This window comes from Pyxicephalus adspersus, chromosome 1 (genome assembly GCF_032062135.1).
Source record: "Pyxicephalus adspersus chromosome 1, UCB_Pads_2.0, whole genome shotgun sequence".
Lineage (NCBI taxonomy): Eukaryota > Metazoa > Chordata > Amphibia > Anura > Pyxicephalidae > Pyxicephalus > Pyxicephalus adspersus.
Genome location: NC_092858.1, coordinates 35,671,723 through 35,685,357, shown reverse-complemented (window position 1 = coordinate 35,685,357; position 13,635 = coordinate 35,671,723). Strand labels below are relative to the sequence as shown.

At 35.5% G+C, this 13,635-nt stretch overlaps 1 protein-coding gene across 1 annotated transcript in view; it reads right to left on the bottom strand.

Moving 5' to 3' along the window:
- The window catches only part of NCKAP1L (NCK associated protein 1 like), a 97,262-nt gene that overhangs the window by 37,897 nt on the left and 45,730 nt on the right, over nucleotides 1-13,635 (bottom strand). Inside the window, exons 23-26 of the mRNA XM_072406369.1 lie at nucleotides 10,777-10,874; nucleotides 2,077-2,170; nucleotides 983-1,065; nucleotides 363-443 (exon numbers count right to left, since the gene is read on the bottom strand). Coding sequence (XP_072262470.1) covers nucleotides 363-443; nucleotides 983-1,065; nucleotides 2,077-2,170; nucleotides 10,777-10,874 — 356 coding nt within the window. The remainder of the gene's footprint in view (nucleotides 1-362; nucleotides 444-982; nucleotides 1,066-2,076; nucleotides 2,171-10,776; nucleotides 10,875-13,635) is intronic.

Genomic DNA, 13,635 nt, shown 5'->3' with positions numbered 1-13,635 from the left:
AACGTTTTAGTATTGTTTGGTGGTGTGTGCCTCTAGAAGTGTCTTGCCAAGGGGTTCTAGCGATAATGATGATGCCAAAGTGACCTTCTTGGGGCACCAAAATATCCACAAAAGACCCTGGTAATAGTCACTGGATGACCCTATTGTAGAGTAAAACACGTAAGAGAAAGGAGCCTGGGTTGATTGTACATTGACTTTGATAATGTTTGGTACAAGATCATAGTCTGTCTGACAGCTCAAAAATGTATCAATATGTGAAGCATTTTTTTATGTAAAGAGTGTCAGAATATTTTAAGACTTTAGGCTTATTTATTGGGAAAAATTATAGTATGCCACTGAACAATATAAAAAACATGTCATACCTGAATGTCAAGATCTGGAGTAACAAAATCCTTTAAAAATTCAATAGGGGTCATCAAAAATGGACAGTGGTTGTTGAAGACCTAAGAGAAAAAAACATTCAAAATTATATCTTATTCAAAATTACAGGTTCATCTAAATAATTATAAATCAAATAAAACAATGTTTTCATTGTTCCTAAAAATCTATGGTATAGATAAAATAACAATCATTGATCATGATCATTCGAATCATGATTCGAATATAAAATTGCAATTTAGATACAGTTAGTAGTTGTGAAAACAAAGCATACCAAAAGCCCTTTTCCATTGTTTCAGCATTTAATGGGGGGTTCCACTTTCAGCAAGAACGAAGAAAGTCCTTTCACTGGTAGGCTGATGCAGAATAGCACAGAGCCCCAGAACCTCAGTACATTGCAGATCTAGTCTTGGAAATGTTGCTTCTAATAGATTTCAAAAGCTGGGATTGCATTACACTAAACGGTTATAAGGTTTATTCAGAGTGACCACTGCTTGGTAATATCCAAACAAAAGAGGTGTTTTTCTATTTCCCAATGTTAAAAACTGCTGAACTTTAACAATTCATGAAAACCAAATACATTTTTACATGTTTTATTTCTTACCTCTCTAAGACCTTCCAGGGCCAATGAACGGAAAGATAGGATCACTCCAATAATGGTCATTCTTTTTAGTAAATTTTCTGGAGCTGAAGGGATAAAAATACAAAAATGTAATTATCATAACACCATAATAGAATAGTATATGTAAAATTACAAGTCATATCACAAATGTATCTATTTACCTGGATATAGGAAATCAATTTAAAAGTATATCTAATATCTGACAGTTTGATAAAATAATTCAGTCAAATAGTGGGCCTTTTAAGATCTTAGGACACATGGCAGTTAAGGTTGGCCAATAAAGTAATCAGATGGCATAGTGCTATTTCTGTATACTATATACTAAAGCTGTAGTTTATGTTATAGTTTACAGCAACCTTACATCTGCTGTTTTTTGTGTAGGTAGTAAGAGTCCACATAGAAGTTCAGATTACAAGCCACCTAATTCCAGTTTTATGACATTTTCAGTAGCAAATAAAGCAGCATTTGAAATGTTGATATACAGTATGTGCCTTTATATCTAATCATCCAATGAGGTCAATGATCAGCTTTACTAAGCCACCTGTGTTTCATAGCAGGATGGAGCCAGACTCCCCAAAAGTAAATTATGGCATGGTTTAGAGTTATTATTTTTTTATGTGATAATGTTACGACCAATTTACATCTATGAGTCTGTGATAGAATGGCTTCATAGATTACATTGTGCTGTGCACTTCCATACTTTAAATCGGCTGCCTACTGCAAAGCAGCAAAAAAAGTGCATGCAAGATGCAAACTGGTATCATTCAGAAAACACCCGTGTTTTGAATTTTACCCACTGTAATATGTGTGGTACCACACAGGTGTGAGCTAGCTCTAATCTGTACATTGTCAGTCTTGACCAAAATATGTTACGTTGTCTAATTACAGAATTGCTGTATGCCCAAGAGTGGTATTATAGATGCCAAATTCTTGTTAATTAAAATATTCTAAAAAATAATAGCAAAATGGTAGTTCTGTCAGTTTAAAATGCAAAAAAAACAAAACAAAAAACAAAGGAACATCTGTTGTGCCAAGTCCCTTGCTGCTGGAAACATCCAAATGTGAAAGTGACTTACAGCTCAGCTTGGATAGCAGTGATGGCATCAACTCCGCATTGCTAAAGTTGGATCTGATTTGTACTAGCACATCCATATTTTCTATTACCAGTTTCTAGAAAAGAAATAAAACATATTCCACAGTCACTTATACAACTATATTTATAATAGTTCATACATTTGAATAATAAATTAAACAGTAACTCCAGGAAAGTGTGCCATGTATTCCCAAAAGATTGCAACTGTGCTTTACAGAGATCTTCCCATGCAGGGTAAGAAAGTTTTGAGACTTTACCTTTTATTAGGACTTTTTAACCTTCCAAGCTCACCTTCGTTTCCATAAATAAAACCTACTTACACCCCAATCTTACCCCTTAACTATTAATTGAATCACACACATTGACTGACAAACATGCACTAGCCACTACACAATAATTGGCCCTAGGTGAACTTGTATTGGGATTCCCGGGTTAGCTAGGGTTAACACATGATAAAAGCTGCATGGTTAAGCACTGAAATGCCTTCATTGTGTGCAGGTATTTAGGGACATATTGGGTGCAAATTACAAAGACATTTTAATATTGACCCTAATTTTGATGCCCAACTAATGACAAGTACTGACACCTGACCAGTTACTCTGAATAAAATCAACCAAATAAAGTCAACTGGGGTATGTTCTAAATTGTACACCATTGTGTGTGTATATGTTGGGGGGGGGGGTGCTGATGATCTGTGTTAATGTGTTAATGCCCAATGCCTCCCCCAGTCCAAATAACTATTCCATGAACAGGCAGTAGTACATTAGTGTGTGTCTGCACGGCTATGGTAGAAGCATTAAACTGTAACATTTTGACATTTTGCCCGGGCTGTTATGAATAATATATATTATATAATTTCTCAGATTTCTTTAGATTTCTCAGAACTATACAAATGCTTAAAATAAATTACAATACATTAGCATAGCTGCTTCACTCCTAACTAAAAGGCAAACCATTTACCCGTGAAAAAATGTTTTTCTATATATATTGACAGGATAAATGTGTCTCATTTCAGAATTTGCAGTTTTATCTGGCTGAATCATTGCCGCCAAGTTTGTTTGTGGCTGAAAGTGGAAGGTCTGCCAAAAACCCTAAACACTTCTGTCTAATTAGGTGACACTTGCCAGCAAGAAGTCTCTAAAGGATTGCACACTGTGTAACAATAACTTCTCCCTTTTTCTGCAATCGCCACATCAGTCTAGTACTGCTGTACTAAAAAGAAACTTTCTGTACTTTTATTGCTGGGCTTTCAACAAGGGAGTTTCCAGATTTTGCTATATTTTTGCTATATGATTAATGAATCGGGAATTTAACATTATAAAACAATTTCCCAGAAAAGATACTGTTAAGATGGAGAATATAAAGCTGAAAATCAGTTCCTACCCAAAACCTGTATGTATTCTAAAAACTACATCTACATAGTGGGCCTGATTTATTAAAGCTCTCCAAGGCTGGAAAGGATACACTTTTATCAGAGAAGCTGGGTGATCCAGCAAACCTGAAATGCATTTCTAGCAAATGTTTTGAAACCTGGACCAGGTACATTCCAGGTTTGCTGGATCACCCAGCTTCACTTATGAAAGTATATCCTCTCCAGACTTGGAGAGCTTTAATAAATCAGGCCCAGTGTGTATGCAGGCTTTTGGGAATCAATGCAGCATTGTTTTGGGGAAAAAAACAATCTGTTCTTGTGCAGATGGAGAGAGATGCACAAAGAACTTGGATTTGGATTTTAGTGCAACACTTAGGTTGCCCCCTGTCCAGCAAAATGGAAACTTGCTGCAAAAGGTGACAAATTTGTGCAGCAAAAGGTGACAAATTTGTGGGGACAGATAATATTGATAAATGAATGCTCATATATGGGCGAGATCAATGTCAGGATCAAAAGAGTGAACTGGTCTTATACATGGGAATTCTAGATTTTTTAACCACCAGCTGTGAGAAACATATACCTGCATAGTGAAACAACATTTTCTGCCTTCCTTTTCTGCTCCCCATTAAAAACAATAAATATTTATTAATTGAGTTACCACTTCTAAGATCGACTGCAACTTTTCCCAAGTTATGGAGGTGGCATGGGGCACCAATCCCGCATTCGTTTTTTATGGTGCATGGCAGGGATGTGTTTTTTTTTAGCTAATTTCCTATAGCTGGGCCCTATGGGGTCACTACAGTGTTGTCAACGTATTCTTTCTCTGCTTCTTGTCTCATGAGTAACAGCCAGATATCCAAGGTAGGTGAATCTGAATGGTAAGAAACATTTTTTGGTAAGAAACATATTTTTTTACTAACATCTTTTATTTTAAATTTCCAGAGCATCACCTGTGTTTGGGAAAAGTGCTCATGCATCAAAAGAATGTGTTTTCTCAGATCACCAAATTACTACATAAAAGTGGCCTGAAATGGTGCCCAGCAGCAATATATGGATTACAAACAGTTTCACTGCAGGTAGACTAAGCTCCTGTACGCATCTTAAGGCTATTTTAAAAAATGAATGAAAAGCTTAAAAGGATTTATATTTGTATCTATTCAATCCTGAAATTTACATAACTCTGGTACACAACACAGTCTGGTCTGATTTTCACATGCAAATTAGTAGCATTTACAGGTCTTGAGTCTGTGGATGAACAGTAAAATAAGACAGAAGACCTATAAGACCATCTCTGTATCACTCTGCTTTTTCCTCATATTAGAATAATTTCTATAAGCACATGAGTACTTCATCACAACTTACTAGAACTTTGTGCTGTTTTTCCAAGAGCCAGCTTGAGCTTTGCTGTATATCGGGCAAAGCAAAGCTATCCAGGCATAGTTAGGTACTTACACCAGTTGATTTTAACAGCAACTGCATACAATGTGCATTCATCTGTGCCTTTTACAGCCTATTGCATAATAATTTAAAGCACTGATAACACATTCACTGATTTTGTGACAACCTAGAAAGTGCCAGCAGGATTTATTAATTTCCTCCACCTTTGTACAAACAAATATATTTCTTTCACCTCCCTTACCCCGACTCAATACATCAGACAGAAGAATTCACCTGTTCCCAGCTGTGTTCAAATTGAGTGATAGCAAGCAGATCTATCACTGCTCATCTATGACCTCATGAAGATCATCAAGTATATCAGCGAATATAGAAAATAGAGTGCATTAGGTTATATGCACTTTTTTTATTTAACTCTTTATATGACGCTAAACCTTTCCTCTATTCCCCTTTCATCCCATTTGGGATGCAAATGTTATTAAAAGATAGGTATGGGGTGTTCTATGTTAGTAAGTGGAATAAACAACCATTGAAAATGTTGTTTTAGTTTTGAGTAGAGTGGAGATGATTTTAACCCTCTACCAAGTTTAATGTTTTTTCTTTGTCCCTACCTGGGAGATTCATCCCACTGAAGAAATAGTGAGCAGAAATCTAAGAGTTATCAGAACAAGAGGTAAGGGTAAAGCCTACCATACACTAGTTGACATTTTCCTTTAGAGACCATTTGACTAAAAGCCAGGATAAAGTTGTAGTTTTCTGTGTATTTATTAACTTCATCCTATTTCTTTAGACGGAGAGTTGAAATAAATCAATGTATTTTCTGTATACTGTGTATACTTGAGTATAAACCAATCTGAATATAAAACCTTACCTACCTACCGGTATACCAGGCAAAACAGGAAAAATAATTTTACTCAAATATAGACCTCAAATACAAAATGGAGCCATCTCCGCTATCATTCAAAATAGCGACCAACAGAAATGCCAATAAAATTAATGTGAATAACAACATCTATTGTGTGTTATTTTTTAAACATCATAGAAGACTTGCTTCAAAGAAGAAAAAAAAATCCCATGAGCTCTGTTTGTATATCTTTTTTTTACCTTTTTTGCAGCTTAAAGTATTTTGATTTTTTGAGTTGGTTTTGATGGTTATGATGGTTCTGTGTCCTCCTCCAAACAAAATCTAATAATTTTCTGAAGGCAGGAATTTGTTTTGCATTTTGAAAGAGGACAAAGTGCCATCTACTGGTGGGACCCAAGTATAAACCAAGATTCTTCCATTTTCTAATGGCATTTTCAGAGGTTATTTGGACGTAAGTGCATTTCTGCCAGACCAAGGGTCGTTAAAGGGATAACACATGAGCAAATAAACAATGTATTGCAGGGATGTACTGCACATGGTTTTTTACATTTTGCCCTGAAATACACAAGGGAACCAGTAGTATGTGGCTGCCCTTTTGATTTATCATTCTGACAATTCTATTGACCCTGCTGCTATGCTGATTTAGTGGTTTCAACAGTTCTGCAGCACAGATGAAAAAACTTTGATAATCTGCACGTTTGTTCTAGACCAACATATTGATACCAGAGTCAGCCTAGGACAGCAATGGAGGCTTGTGTATTGCTCTCATTACATGTTTCATTTGTTTTTCCATTTCATTACATACATATACATAGGAAAATTAAAATAATGTATTTAAACCCAAGAACAAAATGTTATTTGTGGTGGCTAGTGTTAGGTGTTTTCTTAATTCTAGTTTTCCTAATTTAGAGTTTTTTTCCAATAATTTGCATCTTATGATTCTAAGGCACAGGAGACTAGGAGCTCCCTTCTAGCAGTTAAGCAAGATATATGGATATTTTTTGCAGTTATCAAAGAGATATAACAAAACACTTTAAACCAACATTTCTTAACCTTTTTACTCCAGGGGACCCCTTGAAATAATTTTAAGGTAATATGGAACTCCCATAAAAAGTAATAATTAGGGGTCAGTGATTAGGTAAACCAAGAGATGGTTTATAATTCCACCTTTAAAGAGAACTAAAGATTATTGACATCATGCCATTGGCTCTGACTATGTTGTGTTGGACCCACAACTAGGCGGGCACCATCCAACAAATGGTCAATCAGCAACAGCTTAAGGAACTCCTAGCAACATTTGGAGGAACCCTGGGGTTCCCTTTCGCCTAAAAAACTTGTAATCAGGCAGGGCTTTATTGCAGAAAAGGACATGCAATGTCCCTTCTTCAATAAGCATTCTTACCTACCTGATTGCTTCGTGGAACTGTCAAAATCAGGATACCTGACAATCCTGGCTTCCCCTGCAGTTGCCGGCACTGAATTCATGCGCACCTGCTTGGGAGTTGCCGTCATGCCTGCCTGACCTATCAAGATGGGCAAAGATTGCAAGAAAGTAAAGAAAAAGGAGCATTACAGGGCCCTTTGATGGAACAGGGACAGGTGAGTACCCCAGGATTTAGATCCACTTTTATTACACTTTAATATAATTTTAGTTGGTATAAAATATGTATAGTAGTTGCACAACATTGCACCACCTAAAAATAGCAAAACACTTTATACTTTGCAAATTAAACCATCTCATTGACATGCCTTTTTCAGGTCATAATGAATTGAAACATTCTATAAATCTTTCACTTGTGATTAGAAAAAAAATCTGCAGCCTATTGATCTTCCATTGTGCTCTTTGGAATGTTTACAATCTATTGATCTGCTGCTTTGGCTATAAAGATACTGCTACATTCACTGGCAGGTAGCCTTTGTCCTTTGTATCAATAAATTATTCTGAATGTGCTGCAGAAAATGCAAATTTCACAAGACAAATAAAAAATGAAGAAAACAAAAAAAAAATAAATAAAAGAGAACTCGTTAAATTGCCTTGCTTGGGGTACAATTTATGTTCCAGTTATCAAGAATGTACAAAATACAAAGATGTTACTTTTTAAGAAACATTATTACTTTAAAAAAAACACACACACACATTGGCTATGTCTGACAGAGTTGATGAATGTTTTTCTCAAAGTTACAAGCAAATTAAAATGAATTTGTGATGCGCTCTAGTATCTTGACTCAAGCTGTTGGCCAAGTGCTTTCTAAAGTGCCTGAGGCATGGAAACAGTAAGACAAGCAAATAAAACATCTTCACACAATGTTACGGAAAGGTTTTATAGTTCAATTATTCCTGAGTTTTATGCATTTTAATAGACAGCTGCTGTTTATTAATGTTACCAACATAAAAATCAGAGTCTGATGGGAGGTGTCATCCTCAAACAATAACATTCATTGAATTAAAGAAAAAAAAAGGATGCGGTGTGTGGCTCCTGTGTACTTTGTAGATTCTAGGGATCAGACAGACCCTGCATGGCCTTAGGATCTGCAGCTAAGTACATGTAGCCAGAAGCCCCCCTTGAGAGATGCCACTCAGGGAAATTTAAAACTCTGGAAATGCTGGAACAATCTCTGGAAACTTCTAACAATCTTGCTAGTGTTATTTTACTTGTTACAACAAATATTTGAGGAATCTTAGTGTTAAGATTTTGCATGTGTTTTTGAAGCTTTTTGAGAGCAAAATTTTTAATGAAGGTCAGCAGAGACCTAACTTGGTACATAAACAATATAGGGAGGATTTTCTGCAAGGGAGCAAGGGAAGACCATCTTGGAAAATCAAAAAGTATGAATGACAAAAATATGTAACTTGTATTAAGAAGGAATCCACAATTGGTTGAGGGTATTGGTATTTTGGATAAAAAAGCTTGCTTAGACATAAAGTTACACTTATTATTTAGAACAGGTGCATTCACCTTTAATTCTTGAGGGTCAGGATATACACCGATTTATTGTTCTTTTCTAAAGAACAGCGGTAAATTTATTAAGGTGTGGTTAACAGAGTCGAAAAAATATTGTTTATATGAAAAAATCCTGTCCTGTTTGTGAATCTCAAAAACTGAAGCTCAACACCTTGTGATGTAGAAAATGTGCAACTGCCATTATCTCTCATTACTAATTAAATAAATTAAAGTAGTAGAAAAGTTTATAAGGAGAGGTTACCCTGGGATGGAGTGATCCCGCGTGGTTCCTGGTGGCTGGCACCTTGCCAGTTGTACGGTCACGCGCACTACAGTGCTGGAACCTGTGTCTCCATTTTAAGAAAACTAGAGGCAGGGAGCGGTACTGTTAGCCCATTCATTCTCTAATTGTTCAACTATTCAACTCTTTAACTGCTAACCCATTCAGTCTCTATGGGGCTACTTCGGCGAGAATCTACACGCATCATCTAGAGGCAGTGGTTCCCTGGCATGAGAAAGTGCTAAACATACCCCATGGCCAGTGTGAACATAGTCTTCAGCATGTTTCTTTTAGCAGGGAGACCTCAGACGGCATCCCACAAGCCCATACCTTGCTCAACTGCTTCTTTTGACTTTCCACACACCTGCTAAGTGATTTTAATTGTCGTTGTAAGAGTTTGAATGATATTTTAAAAGGGCTTGCAAAGAGGAATTACAAACAAATTTCATGTTTTTGCTTTCTTTACCCTTTCAGTTCCTGTGTAAGACAACGGCAATGTTAAAAAAATGCATTTTGGTAAAAAAAACATTTTTGGTATTGCTAAAGCACAATGCCTTAAACCTTTTCTGGGTGCCTAGGGTTGAAATTGGGTGTCCAGTAAGTGGTAACCTCATTGAAATATGACTGTCTATTAAAATTAGGTTGTGATCTTGTTTTTATATATTCTTTACTTACTTAAAACACTGATATTAGAGTATAAATTTCAGGTTTCAGAGTAGTACAACCAATCTACTCCATATGTAATAACAGCCAACTCAATTGTCAAACATACCTATGAAAAAATACCTAATATCTGTTGGCACTTTTAACATCCAGCGTCAATTTGGTTGGCAAGAGTTAATTTTTACAGTTGTTTTTGCCTGTGATCCCATTTGGGAGATTTATTTATTACCTGAACAGTTACATTATATCAAAAATTAGACATCAAAGACATCAACAGCAATAAAAACATTGTCAAATGTAATCCTTCTTCACTGGACTAAAAATGTGGATCTTTTATGTTTGACTGCATTGCATAGATTTCTCGTCATTTCCTGACAGTAACACAGACATCAATAAAAATCTGACAGGGGCTCTCCTCTACTATGAAGAACAAAATAAAATGTTTTGAAGTCTGCCTTTTATGCTTCTATCAAATGTCAATGGAAGAAACAAGCACAGTTGCAGGGTATATAGTTATTGAAAAGTACAGCATTATATTTTTGGTACATTACTAAAAGCAAAGCCATATTCCTTCAGCATTTTTATATTTACCATAATAACATTTTTGACCTGCTTTATTCCGTGTATAAATCCTGACAAATAAATATGGGCATGCCAAGTACTGTAAATATATATATATATATATATATATAAATATATACAGTATATGTATATATATAGAGAGAAGGTTGTTAAAAAAGTTACAGTCCCTCGCTACCAAGCAGTCTGTTTCTCCTATTCATCTAAGGACAACCATATCAATACAAGGTCGTTGCTAAATGAATGCTCAGGATAAATCAAGATCGCTCATCACTCTGTGCAATGTTAAATATAAACCCCTTTGCAAAAGGCAATGTGAGGATAAAGTTAAGAAAAATAATGAAATGGGTTTGGCATTAGCACAGGAAGAAGACAAACTACAGGTTTGCCACCAACTTTTGTAGAACAGCTCTTTATAATTAACGGGCCATTATTAGATCTTTTGGAAGCAGACAGAGCTTAGTGAAATCCTTATTATTCCATATTATTTTCTTTCATTTAGGTGCTCATTCATAGCAATTTACTCCCACATAAATCTTAAAAAGACTTATCTTCATTGTCTATAAAACAGTGAAACAAAGAGTTACCTTTAACTCTGCAATCTGGGATGTCACGTGCCACATGAGGTTCTCACTCAGGAATTTTATTCCATATGGACCGAGCAGTTCAGCCAATGCTTTCATTTCTACAGAAGCAACAGTAAAAATAACATTTACTAATGCCAAGATACATGCAAGTTATTAGTAAAACCTGATCTAAACATTTACACAGTTAAACATTGGATAAAAACCATTGATCGGCTATGGATTTTTCACTACATCAAAACAGACTATAGGGGAAGATTTGACCACCCTATATAAATATTTAAATGATTCACATTGAGAATTCTCTTCCCATTAATTCACTTTATAATCATTAAAGGGGGCACTCTTAGCATCTGGAGTAAAAGAAGTTTATTCTCTGCATAAGGAAGGGATTCTTCACAGTAAGGTCAGTGAAAATGTGAAATAGGCTTTCTTAGGAAGTAGTTTTAGGACATTCTGTTACATTATGTACTTCAGGAAAAGTTGTATGCTTTTCCTGAAGTACATAATATAACTGGGTATTGCAGTTTTAAAGTAAGGACAACAGAGACTGTTGATCCAGGGAACATCTGATTGCCTCACAGGATCAGGAAGGAATCTTTTATCCCTGTTGGAGCAAATTGAACTATGTTTAATTTATTATCTGGATGAATTATATCAACTATGTCTTTAGGGTTTTATTATTTGGGATTACCTGGGATATGCTGGTTTGTAGTATGTTTATTTCGTTAGTGGTAGAACTTGATAAGCTGTATAATAAAGTAGTGACTTAGTGGTGATCCGTCATTAGAATGCTAGTTGGCGTGTGATCCTCTTGAATAAACAAGTAAAATGAACTATGATAATTTTTGTCAAAAGTTTCAACTTTTAAAAATTGCAGACTTAATCCAGGTGAGAGGCTCACAATAGTGTATACAGATCAGCATAATAAATGCTGTATATTCTGGTCATGGCAGTTTAGGTATTGGATTCCTGTTCCAGAAACCTATTGGGTTACATTTGCACAATGTAGCAATTAAGTAGTGTAGGAGCCAACAAAGGTTCGATAATAGGCATAGCACAAAAACATTATAAATATATATTGACAGGCATCCTGGATGACTTGTGGTACAATCCATTATCAAAATGAAAATTATTCTTATCAGGGTTATAAATGTGGGTTTGCCAAATGTCATAAGACCACAGACATCACTCTTCCCAAATAGAATTTATGGAGCTTGATTACATCTTGTGGCTTGTATTTCCACATTTCACCTCAACCAAAATTGAAAAAACTGCAGCATTGATCACCATAAAAAGGGAAATTGTACCTGACCACAGGAAGGGAGCAGCAATGGGGTCATCTTTCTATTTGTAGTATGTGTTCTACTCCATTATCTTTCTGGCTGTCATTATGCTTCACTAGGTAAACATTTGCTTATAACAGTCTACAAGGCAATGAATACTTGGCTGGATGTTATATTAAGGTGCCCTACTTTGCATAATGGTTTTACAGAAGATGGAGATTAAAACAGAGAGACACGGTAAAAGCTAGACAATTAAATCAAAACAAATGTATTTCCTATCAGAACTCACTATATTCTGACAGCTGTAATGAGTATTTGTGTTCAAGGTCAATACAGAGTAACACTGCTAATGGTAAATGGAGAAGGCTACTGTATTTACTAAAATTTATTTGGCATAAAAGGACATTATCAGAAACTGTCATCTGAGGTTATTTTTTACATTAAATTTGCATTCTGTTCAAATTAATCTCTGAACACTTTAAATAAAAGTTCTGCCATCACTACAGCAATAATAGTGTCATTTATCTGCTTCCTATCTGAGTCACAAACACTTAGTGATAGTGTCAAAGGTCTATATAAAGTTATGAGTACCATGTAGGCAATATATTGATTTGTAGGATTAGGTGGCTTTAGGATCAGGAAAATATATACGAGTTGATGGTAAATCATATAATTTCTGGGGAAACAAGTTAATTCTCTTAGGATATGAGATTAAAATGGCTTGCAGACACAAGGTTATGATAATAGGAATTTAATTTTTAATGAGGCTGCTAGTAGATGTCATATCAGAGGGCAATCAGATATGTTGTTGTGATACACTCATCCTCAGGGTAGCAAATCTAATGATGCACCATCATAACCTTGCAAGTGCTGTCAATGGAAAGAGAAAAATATGAATGTTGCCAATAGCAGTTAGACAGACTTTCTAATATGCCCAACCAGTTTACAGCCCCCTCAAAAGTGTCCAGGACATGGACATAATGAGATCATCCCCCCATTTTCAAAATTGGCATTGTTCCTTACCAAGGAAGTTTGGGTATGCAGATTTTCTAGTGCTAGCTAACAAGGAGATAAACAAATCAAAATAAAGTAAAATTGTTAGGCGTAGGATTAAACTGTAGAGCAGCAGCAGTAAGAGTAGAAGGTTATACCCAGGCAGAACCTTGCAGGATCGGATTGATAATTCCAGATGTACACAGGTTAGGTTGTACATGTTAAATTACAGAAATCCATATATTTTAGGAAGTGTTACACCTTTAAATCTCTGTAGCGAAATTTGATCAACTGCAATTTTTACTGTAATGGTAAGTTTCAAATTTCCAAAATCTTTTCTTTCTGGAAAAAAGTAAGTTTGGCTCTTGGTTTATTTAAAGCAGCCTCACCGAAGATTTAATCCTCTCAATTTAGCACACTGGTAAATTAGAGTTTCACTTAGCTGCTTTAAATTCTAATAGTGAAAAAAAGTATTGGGAAAAAAAGTATCATAAGACACATACACTGACCAACAACTTTTTAGGTTCATCTGTTCAACTGCTTTTTAATGCAAATAATAAATCTGCCAATGAAATGGCAGCAA